General features: G+C 44.0%; 1 protein-coding gene and 1 pseudogene across 6 annotated transcripts in view; one reads left to right on the top strand and one right to left on the bottom strand.

Annotated features, from left to right (window-relative positions):
- The window catches only part of Slc26a5 (solute carrier family 26 member 5), a 57,803-nt gene extending 41,577 nt beyond the window's left edge, over positions 1 to 16,226 (top strand). For 2 of the 6 annotated variants that reach the window (XM_021190800.1, XM_021190798.1), the window contains exons 8-18: positions 2,467 to 2,614; positions 3,998 to 4,111; positions 4,944 to 5,021; positions 5,655 to 5,750; positions 6,015 to 6,121; positions 8,638 to 8,707; positions 9,826 to 9,918; positions 10,716 to 10,823; positions 11,816 to 12,016; positions 12,551 to 12,605; positions 15,539 to 15,858. In XM_021190800.1, the coding sequence (XP_021046459.1) occupies positions 2,467 to 2,614; positions 3,998 to 4,111; positions 4,944 to 5,021; positions 5,655 to 5,750; positions 6,015 to 6,121; positions 8,638 to 8,707; positions 9,826 to 9,918; positions 10,716 to 10,823; positions 11,816 to 12,016; positions 12,551 to 12,605; positions 15,539 to 15,732 (1,264 nt within the window). In that variant the 3' untranslated portion in view covers positions 15,733 to 15,858. Of the gene's footprint in view, positions 1 to 2,466; positions 2,615 to 3,997; positions 4,112 to 4,943; positions 5,022 to 5,654; positions 5,751 to 6,014; positions 6,122 to 8,637; positions 8,708 to 9,825; positions 9,919 to 10,715; positions 10,824 to 11,815; positions 12,017 to 12,550; positions 12,606 to 15,538 lie in introns of those variants that run through there. The other 4 variants (XM_021190796.1, XM_021190797.1, XR_002380270.1 and 1 more) reach the window with 4 other exon arrangements.
- A 19-nt stretch (positions 16,227 to 16,245) lies between these two features.
- The window catches only part of LOC110316167, a 2,957-nt pseudogene continuing 1,380 nt past the window's right edge, over positions 16,246 to 17,822 (bottom strand).

Below are 17,822 nucleotides of genomic sequence, written 5' to 3'. Positions count from 1 at the left end.
TGGTTGGTTTGGTTGGTGGGTGGGTTGGTTGGTTGGTTGGTTTGGTTGGTTGGTTGGTTGGTTTGGTTGGTTGGTTGGTTTGGTTGGTTGGTTGGTTTGGTTGGTTGGTTGGTTGGTTGGTTTGGTTGGTTGGTTGGTTGGTTTGGTTGGTTGGTTGATTGGTTTGGTTGGTTGGTTTGGTTGGTTGGTTGGTTTGGTTGGTTGGTTGGTTGGTTGGTGGGTTGGTTGGTGGGTTGGTTGGTGGGTTGGTGGGTTGGTTTGGCTTTTGGTTTTTGGTTTTTCAAGACAGGGTCTCTCTGTGTAACAAACCCTGGCTGTCCTGGATTCACTTTGTAGACCAGGTTGGCCTTTATCTCAAAGAGATCTGCCAGCCTTTGCTTGGCCAGTGGGATCAATACTTTGTAACTGTGATCAGATTACCTGGCAGAAACAACATAAGGAAGGGGAGAACTGTTGTGTCCCCCTCACTTCCATAGGGACAGGCATGACAGAGCAGCCCCATCTACAGCAGCAAGAGCATGAGACAGTGACTTCTCACAATGGACCAAGAAGCAGAGAAGCTGAGGCCAGGGTAGCCTTCAAAGGCTACTGACCTGCCTCTGCTGGCCAGGTGTGGTGGTTTGAATAGAAATGGTCCCCATAGACTCATGTGTATGAATGCTTGGCCCATAGGGAGTGGCACTATTAGGAGTTATGGCCTTGGTGGAGTGGATGTGGTCTTGTTGGAGGAAATGTGTCACTGTGGGGACAGGCTTAAAGGTCTCATATGCTCAAGCTACATCCAATGTGAATCGCAGTCTTCTTCGGCTGCCTATGGATCCGATAGAGAACACTCAAGTACTTCTCCAACGCCATGTCTGCCTGCCAGCCTCCATGTCCCAACCATGGTGATAGTGGGCTAAACCTCTGAACCTGTAAGCCATCCCCAGTTAAATGTTGTCCTGTATAAAAGAGTTGCCTTGGTCATGCTGTCTCTTCACAGCAATGAAACCCTACGACACTAGGCCTCACTCCTAGAGGCACCACAGCTTTCAAACTAGTGCACAAGTGCCACATGAGTATTCAGAACATGGGTCTGTGGGAGTCATTGCACATACAAACCAGAACAGCACATCTGGAGGTCAGCGAAGATTCAGTAGAAAGCCACATCTAAATGGAGAAGTAGTTACACCTGCGAGCGTGAGAGGAATGGCTGGTGGCTGGGTCTGAAGATAACTTACTTATGAGTGCTTAGCATCTGCACTCATAAATAAACAGACCCTGCAGGCCCCAGAGTGTGGCAATTGACTGGTGATGATATCAGGGTCACTTTCTTGAACGCATTCCTGTTCTGATATCCTATATTTCAGGCCTGAACCATCTGCCAGGATGTCCCTCTCTGTAGTCAACCTCACCTTTCTGTTCTGTCTTGGGAAAATTGCTTCACAGCTGAAATTATACCTTTAAAAGTAAAACAAAAAAACAAACAAAAAAAAACCCCTGTAATTTGAGATATTGGTGGCCCCTGTGAATTAGGCCCATTGAGAGGAAGAAGAGAGAAGGTTTATGTGAGAGAACCCAGGCTTAAAGGGCCTATTTCTCGTCCCTTTTCTCCTTTCCTTATGTCAGGGTTTGAACTTGTACTATGACACTGTGAAAACATTGGTGTAAAGAGGCAAGTTATTCGCGTCTTTGTATTCTTAAAGGAAGAACTGACTGGGCTTCCACAGTTGTTTAACCTTGTGTATCATGTCCTCATCTGTGAAGTCTGGGTCTGGCGATGCCCCATTCACAGAGTATGAGAAATAGTTAAACAAGCTAACTGATCCAGCTCAGAGGACTTCCCACACAGGAATGTGATAACTGGGTTATATAGCAGTGAGGCGGATGACTTAGAACACTCTATGGGCCGCCTTCTGTGGTACTTCAGGATAGGCGGTCCAGACGACAGTATTGAAAAATGCTGGCCTCCCCTTTGCACCGTTTCAGAAGCAACACTTTGGGGTTGTCCTCCATTTTCCACTCGAGACCTCAGGGGGAGAAGGGATATCTTTTCTGTGTTAGAGCTCAGCTGAAGGGACAATGAATGACAGAGCAGAGGAAGACTGAGGGTTACCAGGGCAGAAATTGTCCCCTGGAGCAGCGCTTGTCCAAAACACTCCCCACCCCAAGCCTGCTTCAGGGGTCCTGCATCTGCTCTCTTCCTAGTTTAGAGTCTTACTTTCACTTGTCATCAGGCATGAGATTATTCTGCTATATATAACTGGGTACCCAGTCTATAGAGATAACTCATCCCACAGAAAGCTGCTCTGCAGCCTGGACCAGGAAGAACTTGGGCAGCAGGAGGGTCCTTCTTGTTGCCACATAAGAGCCAACAGGGTCATCTCCTGTGCAGATAAGGCACCCTCCCTGTTCTGCTCCACTCTATGTGCTTGCTTACCCCCTAGTGGTCACAGCACTTGAGTTAAAGTCACCTTGGCTTTTCAGGCTACTCCCTCCAGCCAACCCAGACACCAGCCTATTCCACCTGGTGTATGTGGATGCCATTGCCATCGCCATCGTTGGATTTTCAGTGACGATCTCCATGGCCAAAACCTTGGCAAATAAGCATGGCTACCAGGTTGACGGCAATCAGGTAACAATCATCACCTTCCCATGGACGCTTTAGTGGAGTGCGGGCACCAAGCTCAGCTTCACACAGTAAAGGGGCGAGCTCGGTAGGAAAGCCTTTGCTCTGATGATGGATATATTTGAAGCATTTGTTTATTTGACACTACAATGTATTCCTCTCTTGTATTTTCTCTCTCTCCCTCCCTTCTTCCCTCCCTCCTTCCTCCCTCTTGCCCTCTCTCCCTTCTTGCACACAAGGTTTCACATTATAGCGAATGACCTGGTGGGATTCATTATGAGGCCAAGCTGGCCTCACACTCACACTGATCCTCCTGCTTCAGTGTTCTGAGAGTTTGTATCCTCTTTGCTGCCTTCTTTTATAACATAGCTGTAAGTGGGTATTTAATCCAGACTCCATGATCTGTAATCTTTTATTACATAGCTGTAAGTGGGTATTTAATCCAGACTCCATGATCTCTAATCTTGTATTATCTATTTTAACGCATACATTTTTTTTTCATTTTTGTGGCAGATTCTTTTCATATGTTACTAAATAGCAAAGGCTTAGCATAGGATGAGAATCCTTTCTTTCTAAGAAAGGTCAAGCAAACACTTCTATATGTTTGTTTGAGACAGGGTTTCACTATGTGGCTCTGACTGTCCTGAAACTCACTATGTAGATCAGGCTGTCCTGAAACTCACAGAAGTCCGCCTGCCTCTGCCTCCCAAGTGCTGGGATTAAAGGCGTGCGCCACCACGCCTGGCTAGAAGATACTTTTTGACAGCATGGAATACTGATTTTTTTTTTTTAAGAGTCAGTGTCTCACCATGTAACTATGGAACTCGGGTTGGCCTCAGATTTGTGGTAATCCTGCCTCAGCCTCCAGAGTACTGGGATTAGAGGCCATGGATTTTGTGCCCGTATATGTCTAAAGGAACCAGATGCTCCACATTTATATAAAATCAACCTAGAAATCCCAAAGTAGCACTAAATCAGGACTCACAGATCTTAAGGAGGCACTGACATTCACTTCTTCATGAGCAACGGGCCAGACATCTAAAAGATGCCAGTCACCGTGCATCCAGAACTTTCTCTTGGAAAGTATTTTTCAGTTATATGCATTTTTTTTTAATGTTGTTTGTACAGAAAGTGGGTTTGGGACACTGGGAACAGGTAGGAATCACAGCATTTGTCTCCGATACAAAGAAAATCCAAACAGCTTTTCTCCCGTTATACAATACGCTTGAATTCCAAACATTAACTCACAATAAAGAAATGTAGCCTTGCAAAGTGGGGGGAGGGGACAGCCTCTGTTGCTGATGGTGTGTGTCCAGAGCATACCTGCACTCTTCCTTAGGAGGGACTGACCTATTGTCTGTTGTCTCTGCTTTGTTCCGACATGGAAAGGAACTCATTGCCTTGGGGATATGCAACTCCATTGGATCTCTCTTCCAGACCTTCTCCATTTCCTGCTCCTTGTCTCGAAGCCTTGTTCAGGAAGGAACTGGCGGGAAGACACAGGTGCGTACACAACAGTCCTCCAACAAACCAGCGATCTGACAGTGGTGGGGACTGACAGTCTCTTGATTCTATTCTGGATCCAGTCAAAGGTACTCCCCTGACGATCCATACTCCCATCCGTGAGCTGTGTAGCGAATCAGAGAAAGGCGTGATTGGTTGAAGCAAATCACAAAAAAAAAAACAAAACCTGAATCTATAGAAAAGAGATACATTCTCCAGTTAAATTGGAAGATATATGAGACTCAACTGGCTACAGTTAACCTTATGTGTTCAGAAATGGACTTTTTCTTCAAGCCTAAAACTGACTGTGTCCCTGAGGCTAGCTCCATCCAATGGAACTGTCACACCGTGATTGTCCTTTGCGCCGTCCAACAAGGCAGCCATTAGCAACGTGCAGCTCGTAAGTGCCCGAAATGTGGCTATGCAACCAAGACCTTTAATATTAATTTTTAAAAACTGAAATCATGACCTGCATGTGATGGGTGGTCACCATACTGAGCAGCACATGCTGGTCTGAGCCTCCTGTTGGCTTAGATTGGCTCCCAGTGTCCTTTTCCACTTCTGACAAGAACATTTAACCAGGATGTTTAAGCAGCTCTGCTTAGAATCGGCAAGAGGAGCTCACTGTCGAAGAGGGCTAGAGTAGGTGATAAGCTAGAGGTGTAAGTTTATGAAGTAGTTTGGAAGACATTTTTGTTTATTTGGAAAGCAATGTTCTTTAAACTGATCTGTTCTTGATTTTTTTCCCACAGCGAGTGTGACAAAAATAAGGTCAGCCTGTGTGTGCTGTGTTCTACTCTAAAAGCCCCTCCCCTGTGCCTTCTCTCACCAGCTTGCAGGTTGCTTAGCCTCGTTGATGATTCTGCTGGTCATATTAGCCACCGGATTCCTCTTTGAATCGTTACCCCAGGTGTGGACTGTGGACTTGATGGGAGGGGGAATCATGCTACTCTGCTGTCTATGTTCTGTGGCCATCTTGAAGGGTGACTTCTTCTGTCTAATGTATCATTAGCAGGGTACCATGGGAAACGGCCATGGCTAGGACTAAATCCTGCTCCATAGCCTATGGACAGCTGCCTGTCCTGAGCTCCTACACAGTTTCCTTATCAGCGAAGTGACATTTGCACTGGCTGGTCCCAAGATACTTCTATCTTTGACCTCTGTGATCTTCCATTTCTGTTAAATGTTACGAGACATTGGTTTGCTGGTTGTATTTAATCTAAAAGAAATCAGAAAAAGAAATGAAGGCCTAAGGAGAAGAACCATAGGTGGAAAAATAATGCCTGTAATCACGAAGTCGATTCTGGAGTTCTTAGCTGCCATGCAGATTTCCTGTTAGGACATGAACCTGCTGGTTCAAGGCCAGTTTTAAATAACCAAATGCTGGGAGTCCCTTCCATGCCTTCAAAGGTCCCCTGAAAGCCCCTTGAGGAGCAACTGGGGCTAAGGGGTGGGAGAGGCAGAAGGAAGCCGGTGAGAAGCCAGCAAGGGGGGGGGGCTGTGAGCATGACTTCAAGGCACGGATGGAAGCGCTGTGTTGCAGGCTGTCCTTTCTGCCATTGTGATCGTCAACCTGAAAGGAATGTTCATGCAATTCTCAGACCTGCCTTTCTTCTGGAGAACCAGCAAGATAGAGCTGGTGAGTAGAGGTGGCTGTCCGTTACAGGTCGCTGTGGCAGCAGCCAGCGGGGTGAACGAAACCGCGAGACAGATAGTGGTCAGTGTTGTGTTACTCAGGCATGGCTTGGGGTGGGGGGAGAGGAGTGTGGGTGTATGCGCACATGGGTGTGTCGCTCAGGAGAAGTGTGTATGTGCATCTGTATCTGTGTGTGTGCATGTGTGTGCGTGTATTTCATATGGAATTATTAACGCGTTCTCTAGAAGCTTCTCGACTTCCCTTTAGACCATCTGGCTCACCACCTTTGTGTCCTCCCTGTTCCTGGGCTTGGACTATGGACTGATTACCGCAGTGATCATTGCTCTGCTCACGGTGATTTACAGAACACAGAGGTGAGTGCCCGCCCTGCTGAAATGGTTGCAGCTGATGTTACAATGTGGCCTTAAGCATAGACTCAGTGGGAAAGGAGCCAAATAGTGCTCGGTCAGGGCTGGAAGAAGAGCCTCATCATAGGACTCATGCTTACCACGTACTCAAGTCCCAACACCTGGAAATGGGGATTGATTGTTGCATTTCTTCCTCCAAAGCATAAAAGCCCCTCCCTTTTCTGCAGCTGCCTTTTTCCTCCTGGGACCAGGACGTGCCACCTGTACCTTCTACCCAGCGATTGCCCCCCCCTCCTTCTTTACTGACAAATCAAGAACTAATTGGGGAACAGGACATTAGCATCAGAACCTCCCCCTATTCCTTGAGCTCGGAACTGGATGCTTGGAATTGATCTCGGGTCCTCTGGAAGAGAAGTCAGTGCTCTGAACCACTGAGCCAGCTCTCTGCAGCTCCCTGCCATCCACTTTCCCTCTCAGGAAGCCTATGATACAGGGTCTTATTAGAATGCAGAGGGATTCTCTGTCTTGGAGCTCTGATAAACAATATGCTTTAAAAATACCTAGAGAGCTGAGGTGTAGCCCAGTGAGACGGCATAAGATTCCTGGATGCAAGGTCCCAACTCAGCCCTGCACTCTAATACAAACCAGCAAAACTCCATGCTCTTTGACAAACGGCAGGACAGAATTTCGGATGCAAGCTGCCGCTTTTCTTTATTTAGTAAGGGTTTCAATTTCTTCTCATTGGGTGGGCAAGGCATGTTCTTTGGGTTTTATTTTGTTTTTAATGATATACTTCTCTATCTCCCTCCTATGAATACTTAAACTTGAGTTTTAGGTCCTGGTCTTTGTGATTTCCTTGGGATTTTGCAGGTTGGCATTTGGGAAGCCATTGCTCAGAATGCCTGTCTATTCTCAGTTGCTTCTTATTCAATAATTAGGGCACACTTCCAGGAGTCCACTACTAGCACATTGGCTTCCACGTTGGCTTAGTTAGGGTTTCTATGGCTGCAATTAAATGCCATGATCAAAAAGCAAGTTGGGAAGGAAAGGACTTATTTGACTCACTTCTGCATTGTAGTCCATCACTACAATGAAGGAAACCTGGACAGGAACTCACACAGGGCAGGAACCTGGAGGCAGGACCTGATGCAGAGGCCATGGAGGGGTGCAGCTCACTGGTTGGCTCAGCTTGCTTTCCTACAGAACCCAGGACCACCAGCTCAGGGACTGCACCACCCACAATGGGCTGGGCCTTCCTCCATCAATCAGTAATTAAAAAAATGCCTTACAGCTGAATCTTCTTCATTGACCTTCCCTCCTTTCGGATGACTCTACTTTGTGTCAAGTCGACATAAAGCTGTCCAGCACAGGTGTGTTCCGAGCACTCAGGCTCCCTCAGAACACACAGCTCTGAAGAGAAATCACGGCATACAACCATTGCTGAGCCTCTTCTCCATGAACCGTGGGTGCTACTGATGCACTGGAATCTTTACTTCACCCACAAGCTCATAGTTTAGTCAGCTTTATAAAGCACAATAAAGTGATGATAAATCTTCCTTGAGTTGATATTTGTGGAGGTTCTGCTATGTTTCCACAGAAAGACCAGATTCTTGTAGTCAGAGCCATTGTCCTTCCCTTTGACCAGTTGGTCTTCCCCTGAGGATGACAGACAGATAATAATGATACCACTGATGTGGACACGATAATGAAGTAAGATTGGGAGCAAGTGACCATAACTATTTATGTGCCTACCTCTTCATAAGGACCAATGCTTTACTATGAATATAACCGTGTATGTGCCTAGCTATTTGTAAAGGCCAATGCTTATGTCATTCCATTCCCATAACCCAATGGTTAGCATCTCCATTTCCACGCCTGTAGAAACTCAGTCCTAGGGTGATTGAGGTACTTATCCCAGACATAGTATGTGGTGAGAGAATGATTTAAATGTAGCTTTTCATGGACCTAGAGTTTCTCATAGAAATCGAGTTTTTCATAGATATAGAATTTTTCATAGACCAGTGTGGTCAGTCACCAGTGATTTGTTTTTGTTTTTGTTTTTGTATTTCTTTGGTTTTCTTTGAAACAAGATTGCTCTGTATATCCTTGGCTTTCCTGGGACTCACTCTGTAGACCAGGCTGCCTTTGAACTCAGAGATCCGCCTGCCTCTGCCTCTGCCTCCTGAGTGCTGGGATGAAAGGCATGTGCTGCTACCACCTGGCTTTAGAGACTGACTTCTAATCCAATTTTTATCGTCTTCGTGAAATAAGAACATATAGCTGGCTACACGTGCCACATTAGGGGTAGGTATGACAGACTGTGGTAAGAAGCAACAAACCCCATGGGTATTTTTGGAAAGAGACTTCTTTGCTCTAGGCATCCACTGGACATTAAACAGGGATGACCTCACAGGGATCAATAGGACCTAGACCTGCACAGAAATGGTGCCTGGGCACTGCAGGGGGTCAGGACAGCCCTTCCCTCACTTGCCTATTGAACTGATCTTTCCCTCTCTCTACAGTCCGAGCTACAAAGTCCTGGGGCAGCTCCCTGATACCGATGTGTACATTGACATAGATGCGTATGAGGAGGTAGGACCTTTGTCTAATGTCTTAATGATTGTAAGCATGTGAGGACTGCGTCTACACATAGCAAAGGAGGAAAGAAGAGAGAAGTAGGGGTTGATATGAAAAGATGCAGGCACTGTCTAGACTCAGCTCTGTGCTCTATACGGTATGGTAACTACCTCACTTCCTAATGCTCATTCTTAATGAGAATGGGCACATAAAGCACACATTTAAAAACACTGAAGCTTAGAACATGGCTTGCACGGATATGGGTTTCTTGTGATGAGTTTAAGCCAATGGAGAAATACCAGTTTCAATCATGTTAAAATTGAGGTGGTGGGGCCAGGCATTGTCTAGCTTCCTCTTTAAGAGTTAAAATTATACCTTCAAGTTCCTTGATTCTGAATGCTCTTGTCTTGGATAGATTTGCAAAGACGTTATAAAATCTCTGAAAACTAATTAATCTCTTTTCTGCTTGGGGGGAAAGAAAATCTCTGATTCACTATAAAGTATTGGGAAATGAGCCTGATGTTAGAATAGGTAAATTTTTAAAAATGAATTATTAAACTCTAAATGGCATCTTTGGGTCCATGAAGATTCTTGAGAAAATATTCACTTTGCTTTATTGGAGTTGAATTGTGGATCAAACCAAGTAAATCTGTGTCTGTGTTCACCTCATTGGTGTGCGGGGCCCCGACTGGCGGCAGCCTCATTTCTCGTCCACATTCTTTTCTCCTTTGGATGTTTAACCCTAGCTTTTCCTTGAATTTTGTTTAAAAAAAAAAAAAATGAAGCAAAGCCTATCTTGTAAAAATAAATAGGAAGATGTATGTTTTCCAAGCTTCTGAGTGAAGCGTGGCGATCTGTTCTGAGGTCTAAGCTCCTGGAGAGGTGGAGGCAGGGGCATTGCTCAGCCCAGGAGCTGAGGATCGGCCTGGGCAGCCATCTCACGGGAACACAACCTTTGTTTTGTATATTCTTCCTCCCAGAGTCTGAACTGAGTAATGTAACTTTGTCTAAACGTGGGGCAAGGGCTCTTCACATTGTCTGTCTGTGTTCATCTTCAAGTTAGAGGAGGAAGCAGATTGCAACTTTGATTAGAAATATATCCAGGTGCTAAAATCATCATGTTTTCTTCTCAGGTGAAAGAAATTCCTGGAATAAAAATATTCCAAATAAATGCCCCAATTTACTATGCAAATAGCGACTTGTATAGCAGTGCTTTAAAAAGAAAGGTGAGCCACCTTTTGTTTGTTTGTTAAGAGTAATAATTAGGACGTGGTGGTGGTGGCGCATGCCTTTAATCCCAGCACTTGGGAGGCAGGGGCAGGCAGATTTCTGAGTTCGAGGCCAGCCTGGTCTACAAAGTGAGTTCCAGGACAGCCAGAGCTACACAGAGAAACCCTGTCTCGAAAAAAAAAAAAAAAAAAAAAGTTGATTCTTTCAAAGGAAAGCATTGTAGGTTAGAAGGGATAGAAGGATCACTTTTCCACCTCAGTGTTCCTACTAGAGTAAAATAGATGTAAACCTTACTATTTTAAACATTTATAAAAGCACCACCCAGTGTCTAGCATTGAATATGTTCCCACGCCTGCTCAATCATCACCACGGTTCATCCCTTTGTCATATGTACACATTACCTTTATAAAGAAGTGAGAAAGTAGTCCTCCTCTGGGGACTGTAGGTCATGATTAAAAATCAACATCCTCTAACCCACAAACACAAGCTTAAGAACCTAAGCCTTCTAAGTTTAGTAAGTACCACTGTACAGTTGTCGTCGTCGTCGTTGCTGCTGCTGCTGCTGCTGTTTGCAGTTCTTTATTGCCTGCTAGTCTTGAATAAAGACTCAGACAGAGAAAAATAACTAATGATCTCTCAAGGAGTAACTCAGTTCAGGGCACCTGAGGGCAAGACCGAGCAAGGCTGGGGCACAGAGAGCAATTGGCCAGGAGAGAGTTGAACATTTTGTGTTGTCCGGGTGGGTCCGGGGAGCTGTGCGATGGATGACCTTACGTGTCTTGTCTTTGTAAAGACTGGCGTGAACCCAGCGCTCATTATGGGGGCAAGAAGAAAGGCCATGAGGAAGTACGCCAAGGAAGTTGGAAATGCCAACATGGCCAATGCGGCTGTTGTCAAAGTGGTAAGCGGTCTGCATGGCATCCCTCTTTAACCAGGCTAAAATCTAAACACAGCCTGAAGTAGCGAACGCGGGGAAGGATCTACGTTTCCTCTGTGTGGTATAGATGTGTGACAAAGCTGGGTGTGGTAGGACATGTCAGAAGGCAGAGATCAAGGCCAGCCTCGGCTATAAGGACAAGACAGTGATAAAGTCAGTTATGAGGATGTTTACGAAGTAAGTAGTAAAAGAATTGTTGTTAAAACTTAAAATCACGTAACACCTTAGAAATGTGGCCACTATACTTTGTAATTCAGCTGATAATTAAAAACTCATAGGCTGGGCTGGAGAGATGGCTCAGTGGTTAAGAGCGCCGACTGCTCTTCTGAGGGTCATGAGTTCAAATCCCAGCAACCACATGATGGCTCACAACCATCCATAATGAGATTTGATGCCCTCTTGTGGTGTGTCTGAAGACAGCTACAGTGTACTTACGTATAATAAATAAATTAAAAAAAAATCTCATGGACTAGTTTTTGCTGTTTAGACTTCTGGTAACTTGTGGCCTGTCATGCTGAGCTTAATAGGACTTTTCTAAATTAGGAGAAAAGTGTGGACAAGAGCAGGAAGTATAAAATATCCCGGGCTATGTGGAGTATGTGTGCCTGAAGAAATTTAGCAAAATCTACTGTTTCTTGAGAACACATGGGCTTATTTTCCATTATAAATCTTTCTCACAGGAAAAGAAAAATGAGTTGTTTAGAAAATTCATGTCTTATGGGGCTGGAGAGGGCGTTCAGCAGTTATGAGCATCGGTTGCTCTTCCAGAGAATACAGGACCCGCACGGTGGCTCACAACTGTCTGTAAAGCAGTCCACGGGATCTGATGCCCTCTTCTGGTCGCTATGGGTACTGCATACACATGATGTACACATGCAGACAAATCACATAGGTATAAAATAAAGTTAATTTAGAAAACAGAAAGAAGAAAATTCATGGTCTCATTTTGGTCATAGGATGCAGAAGTTGATGGAGAAAATGCTACAAAACCTGAAGAAGAGGATGATGAAGTCAAATTTCCCCCAATAGTCATCAAAACAACATTTCCTGAAGAGCTGCAGAGATTTTTGCCCCAGGGGGAAAATGTCCACACTGTCATTCTAGACTTTACACAGGTCAATTTTGTGGATTCTGTTGGAGTGAAAACTCTGGCCGGGGTAAGTGCCACCTGGAACAAGTCCTTCAGTGTCTGCAATACCCTGTATCCCCATTGGCACCTCAGGGACAGGGCCCACAGCATTCCCGTCAGCCACCTCAGGGACATGGACCACAGGCCCTTGTCGATTCTTACCTTGTGATTGTTTTTGAAACTTTCGGTTTAAATACCGAGGGCAGTATAATGATCCCCGTGTAACAACCGTCCCTCAGCTTCAACAATGAACACTTTATGGCCAGCCTGACTTCCGAATCCCCGACACTGCTTCTTATTGGGAGGCACGTCCTAGATGGCACACGATCTGAACACATCCGAGTACCTGCCTCTAAAACATTTCCTTTAAAACCATTATCATAATCTCTATTACACCAGAGTCAAATGTGATAATGTGTTGCTACTCATTGTCGGTATGGAAACCAGGTAAGTACAAAATCACTCAGCGCATTAGCTCAGTGCTGCGTTATTGCTAAAGCTGAGGAACCTGAGTAACGAATCTGAGTGCCTCGCATTAAGCTTTGCTTCACTATTATTACAGATGGTGAAAGAATACGGAGATGTTGGAATTTATGTCTACTTAGCAGGATGCAGCCGTGAGTATACCCTACAGTGGGAGAGGCTACTTTCATTTTTATTGTAGATTTATTTAGGGGCAGTAGTGTTTGCCCGCAAGTATGTGCATGTACTGTATGCATGCTTGGTGCCTGCAGAGATCAGAGGAAGGCGTCAGAACCTCTGGAACTAGAATTATGAATTGTTGTGAACCGCTGTGTTGTGTTGGGGTCCAACCCTGGGTCCTCTGCAAAAGCATCCTAACACATGAGCTCCTAACATATGATCCCCTAACATATGAGCTCCTAACACATGAGCCCCTAACACATGAGCTCCTAACACATGAGCTCCTAACATATGAGCTCCTAACACATGAGCCCCTAACATATGAGCTCCTAACATATGAGCTCCTAACACATGAGCTCCTAACACATGAGCTCCTAACACATGAGCTCCTAACANATGAGCTCCTAACACATGAGCTCCTAACACATGAGCTCCTAACACATAAGCCCCTAACACATGAGCTCCTAACATATGAGCTCCTAACACATGAGCTCCTAACACATGAGCTCCTAACATATGAGCCCCTAACACATGAGCCCCTAACACATGAGCTCCTAACATATGAGCCCCTAACACATGAGCTCCTAACATATGAGCTCCTAACACATGAGCTCCTAACACATGAGCTCCTAACATATGAGCTCCTAACACATGAGCTCCTAACACATGAGCCCCTAACACATGAGCTCCTAACATATGAGCTCCTAACACATGAGCTCCTAACACATGAGCTCCTAACATATGAGCTCCTAACATATGAGCTCCTAACATATGAGCTCCTAACATATGAGCCCCTAACACATGAGCTCCTAACATATGAGCTCCTAACATATGAGCCCCTAACACATGAGCTCCTAACACATGAGCTCCTAACATATGAGCCCCTAACACATGAGCCCCTAACATATGAGCTCCTAACATATGAGCTCCTAACATATGAGCCATCTCTCGGGCCCTAGATTGGGTCAGTTTTAATGATCTAGCTTTTTTTCCATATAGAATTACAATTTTTCCTATAATTTAAACTTTTTTATAAAATAAAAAAAATATTCTTCTAAAAAAACAAAATCACTGTAATGGCCGTTTTGAAATCTGCTAGCTGTGGGCACTAAGATGATCTTCTGAGATGGCGTTGGAGGGCAAGAGTTTCTCAGCATTTATTTAAGTAGCTACTGCACACGTGTTGTATTTCTGTAAAACACTCTGTTAGAATTCCCATCCAGTGTGAATAGCAGGAATAACTCTCCTGATATTTTGGGGGTTTTGTTATATTTTGGTTAAAACTGTGCTTAAAAACAAAATTCACATAAAGACATAATTATTTATCTATTTAGTTGGGGAAAATAAAAATGCCCATAGTGCATTTCAAAGGCACATGGTGGAAATGGATAAAGTAGTGACTGTGGAAAATGTAGCAGCCCCTGTGGAGGGCAAACCATTAGTAGCTTTCAAACTTACAGCCTTTTCATTCAGCCAATCCACAGCCAACTGCAGACTTACATAGTCACCTTTTCATTCAGCCAATCCACAGCCAACTGCAGACATACATACATAGTCATCTGTCCATTACATCAATGGCTGTAAAAACAAAAGGCTAGAAAAGTCTGAAGTGTTAAAAGAAAAGGGACCCAATGGAGGTGTGCAAGGTTGTGCACACCTTTAATCCCAGTGCTCAGTTAGCAGAGGTAGATGGATCTCTCTGAGCTAGAGGCCGGTCTACTCTACAGAGTGAGTTCTAAACCAGCCAGGGGTATATAAAGAGCCCATCTTAAAAAGAGGGGAGGGGTGAACCCCAATAAACGAATGTACAGTATAGCTGAACAATAGACTCATATCCTGCAATGTAAATAAATACATAAATAAATAGGTCTGGGTACAGCTCAGTTGGCAGAGTGTTTGCTGGGCATACACAAGAACTGGAATTCAAACACAGCCGGAGGGAAAATTAAAGTAAACACAGTTCAGAATTATAGAGAAACAGTGTGTGTAATATTTTGGGCAGGAAAAGAAGGAAAATAAGAAGTTGTTGTCTTTTTAAGCAGGCTTGTTCCTCAAATTTGTAACCCTATTTGCCTCAGCCTTTCAAGAGACAAGATTATAGACATGTACCACTGTGCCTGGCCAGAATAGATATTTGTGTATAATATATATATATATATATATATATATATATATATATATATATATATGAAAGTGTGTAGTCCTGGCTGTCCTGGAACTCTCTCTGTAGATCAGGCTAGCCTTGAACTCACAGAGATCCACCTGTCTCTGCCTCCGAAGTGCAGGGATTCAAGGTGTCCCCATGCATCACCACAAGGGCTTAAGTTTATATTTTCATTGGGAAATCATGGAGGAATATATATAGAAAGAAATAAAAAGTCATTTCCTGAGATTAGAACTGTGACAGGATCAAGACAGAGACTAGAGTAAGACTTACATAGCATTTAATATTTAAAACTTTGTTATGTGCTGAGCTCGGTGACCCACACCTTTGATCCCAGCACTCCGGAGACAGAGGCAGGCAGCTTTCTGAATGAGTTCTCTCTGTGTCTGTGTCTGTGTCTGTGTCTGTGTCTGTGTCTGTGTCTGTGTGTCTGTCTGTGTATCTGTCTGTCTGTCTGTCTGTCTGTCTCTCTCTCTCTCTCTCTCTCTCTCTCTATCTCTGTGTGTGTGTGTGTGTGTGTGTGTGTGTGTGTGTGTGTGTAAAACGTGAGATACCAGGCGTAAGCCCCAGCATGTGGGAAAGGTGGTGGCAGGTGCAAGAATTCAAGGCCAGCTTAGGTTACATAAGAACTTGTTTCTAAATTAACAAATTAAATTTTCAAGCCATGAGTGAACCTGCTTTTTTTTTTTTCACTGTTTAAGACCAAAACTTGGAATGTGATTTGATTTTCTTTTCTTTGTATAGCACAAGTTGTGAATGACCTCACCCGCAACTATTTTTTTGAAAATCCAGCCTTGAAAGAGCTTCTGTTCCACAGTATCCACGATGCAGTTCTGGGCAGCCAAGTGCGAGAGGCAATGGCTGAGCAAGAAGCCACGGCTCCACCTCCCCAGGAGGATATGGAGCCCAATGCCACACCCACCACACCCGAAGCATAAAGGCCCTGCATGGGGTTGTGCGCCTCTCCTGAATTCTGAACTTACACACTTTAAATCCAAGGTCATAAGTTTTCTTTCCAGCCCTAAGGGAAGTGCTAGCAGTCACGGCTCGATGTGGAGGGTGAATGAGGCATAGCAAGATTGTTTCCCACTTACATTGGTTAAATTGAAATATTTCAAAGATTATCGGGCCTCTTGCACTTATGCAGTGACATTTCCATCATACCTTAATGTTATCTCTGTTTTGTGGGTTTTTTACTCCTGATTTCTTTATTATCTGAAATCTTTGGAAACTAGTCACATAAAACTACAAAATTAGCAAATGTCTTAAAATCTGTATGTAAAATATAAATTACCTCCAATTTTTAAACCTTCACTTATTAATGTACTACTCAAACCTAAAAAAGAGAGAAAGAGAAAAAGAAAAGAGACTGCTCTAAAGCTAATCTCACATCATTTTTTACAAAAAGAAACTGTTCCTTCTAACTGCACCCTGGTCACAAAGCAGTTCATCTAATTGTCTTGGCTGAGTCCATTTCCAAGATGAGATTTTCTGTGTCACTCCCTTTGTCTCTGGTTACCGAGAAAGCCATGTTTTCCTTTATTAATGGTTTTTCGTCCTGCCAATGTTAGCTTCCCTCCCGATAGTCTCCATTCTCATCTTTGCTCCTGGAGACACTTCTAGTTCACTCTTCGTCTTCACTGAAAGCTGCTGCTACTGAAAGAGGTTTGCAGCAAAGCTGGAACAGTGTCCTTATGATTGCTGTGTGGAGTCTGGTGGAGATGGCAGATGCATTCCTCCTTGCCATTTGACTACCTATGGCAAACACAGGCTTGGACACCTTTGTTGGGAGGTCCGCAGCTTCTTCAGAGGGTCGTTTTGCAGCGCTGCAACTGGAACTTCCCCTCCATTACTGGAAGAAACAGTCTTAGTTTTCCCAGGTTTTTCTGCTACTTCTTCATGTTGTCCGGAGGCTCCAGCTTGCTGTGTCTTCCCAGGCTGCTCTCCCACCTTCCTGGCTCCCACCTTCCCTGACACAACCGCCTCCACTTAGTGTTATCTTTGTAGGGTGAGTTAAACTCTTATAACTTTAAGTAGTTAACTTAGAGCATGCTGTTGCCAGGTGGCTCGTGGCTCCTGAACCTTGCACTTGTTTGAGAACAGACTGTAATCGATTTCCTAACAGAAGAGGAAATCTACAGTGCGCTAGACATGCTGGCTTTAAAATAATTTTTTTGCTATTACAGAATTGATGTAAATGCATTATGGATGTTGAGAACTAACTAGACAAAGGAGAATAAGAATGCACTCAGAGGTGACCATCACAGGCACCTTAATGAGGCCCCCTCCAGGTCTTTCCCTGTGTATATATATTTCCTAACAAAAGTAAGCACAGGTCTGCATAGTGTTCTATAGTCCATCTTTTAGTTGACAATGTCCACATTCTTATTCCAGAGTATCCCCCCCATACAGTATTCAGGTTTCCTATTGTCCTCAAATTTGCCGTTGGTTTGTCTAGACTTGTATTAATTCTATGATTTCACACTGTAATTGGTCATGTGCCTTAAGTCTATTTCAATCTATACAGTTCTTTTTGTCTCTTAACAAATATGTAGATGACTAAGAATCCCATCTTGTGAATGTGTCTAGTTCCTTCTCCAGTGTTACTGGGCTTGCTCAGCTAGTCCTCATGTTACCTGCCATTCAGAAGTCATTATTCAAGACACATGGATATGAGTTAAGTAATTTATGCTAGTCTGGACCCTAGCTAAAACATATGCTTCATATTGTACCACTCAGAAAAGCACAGGCCATCTAGCTTGCCTACCTTTTAGGGTGTGCAGATAAACTACTGGATCAACATGACAGTCTAATCCTTCAGCTGGTTTTTATAGTATATATTATTATCCATATGATGTTCCTTTGGCATTAAATAAATGTCATTTCTCATTGAGCCAGAAATTATAACACTGGGTGACAGTCCTTGCTGAAGTGAACTATTTTACTAAAGTTTGTCCACTTCTCCACTTCTTTCTAGCTCTCTTGTTTTTCTTTTCTTTTCTTTTTTTTTTTTTTTTTTTTTTTTTTT

This window comes from Mus pahari, chromosome 2 (genome assembly GCF_900095145.1).
Source record: "Mus pahari chromosome 2, PAHARI_EIJ_v1.1, whole genome shotgun sequence".
Classification (NCBI taxonomy): domain Eukaryota; kingdom Metazoa; phylum Chordata; class Mammalia; order Rodentia; family Muridae; genus Mus; species Mus pahari.
This window is presented reverse-complemented; position numbering and strand designations above follow the sequence as displayed.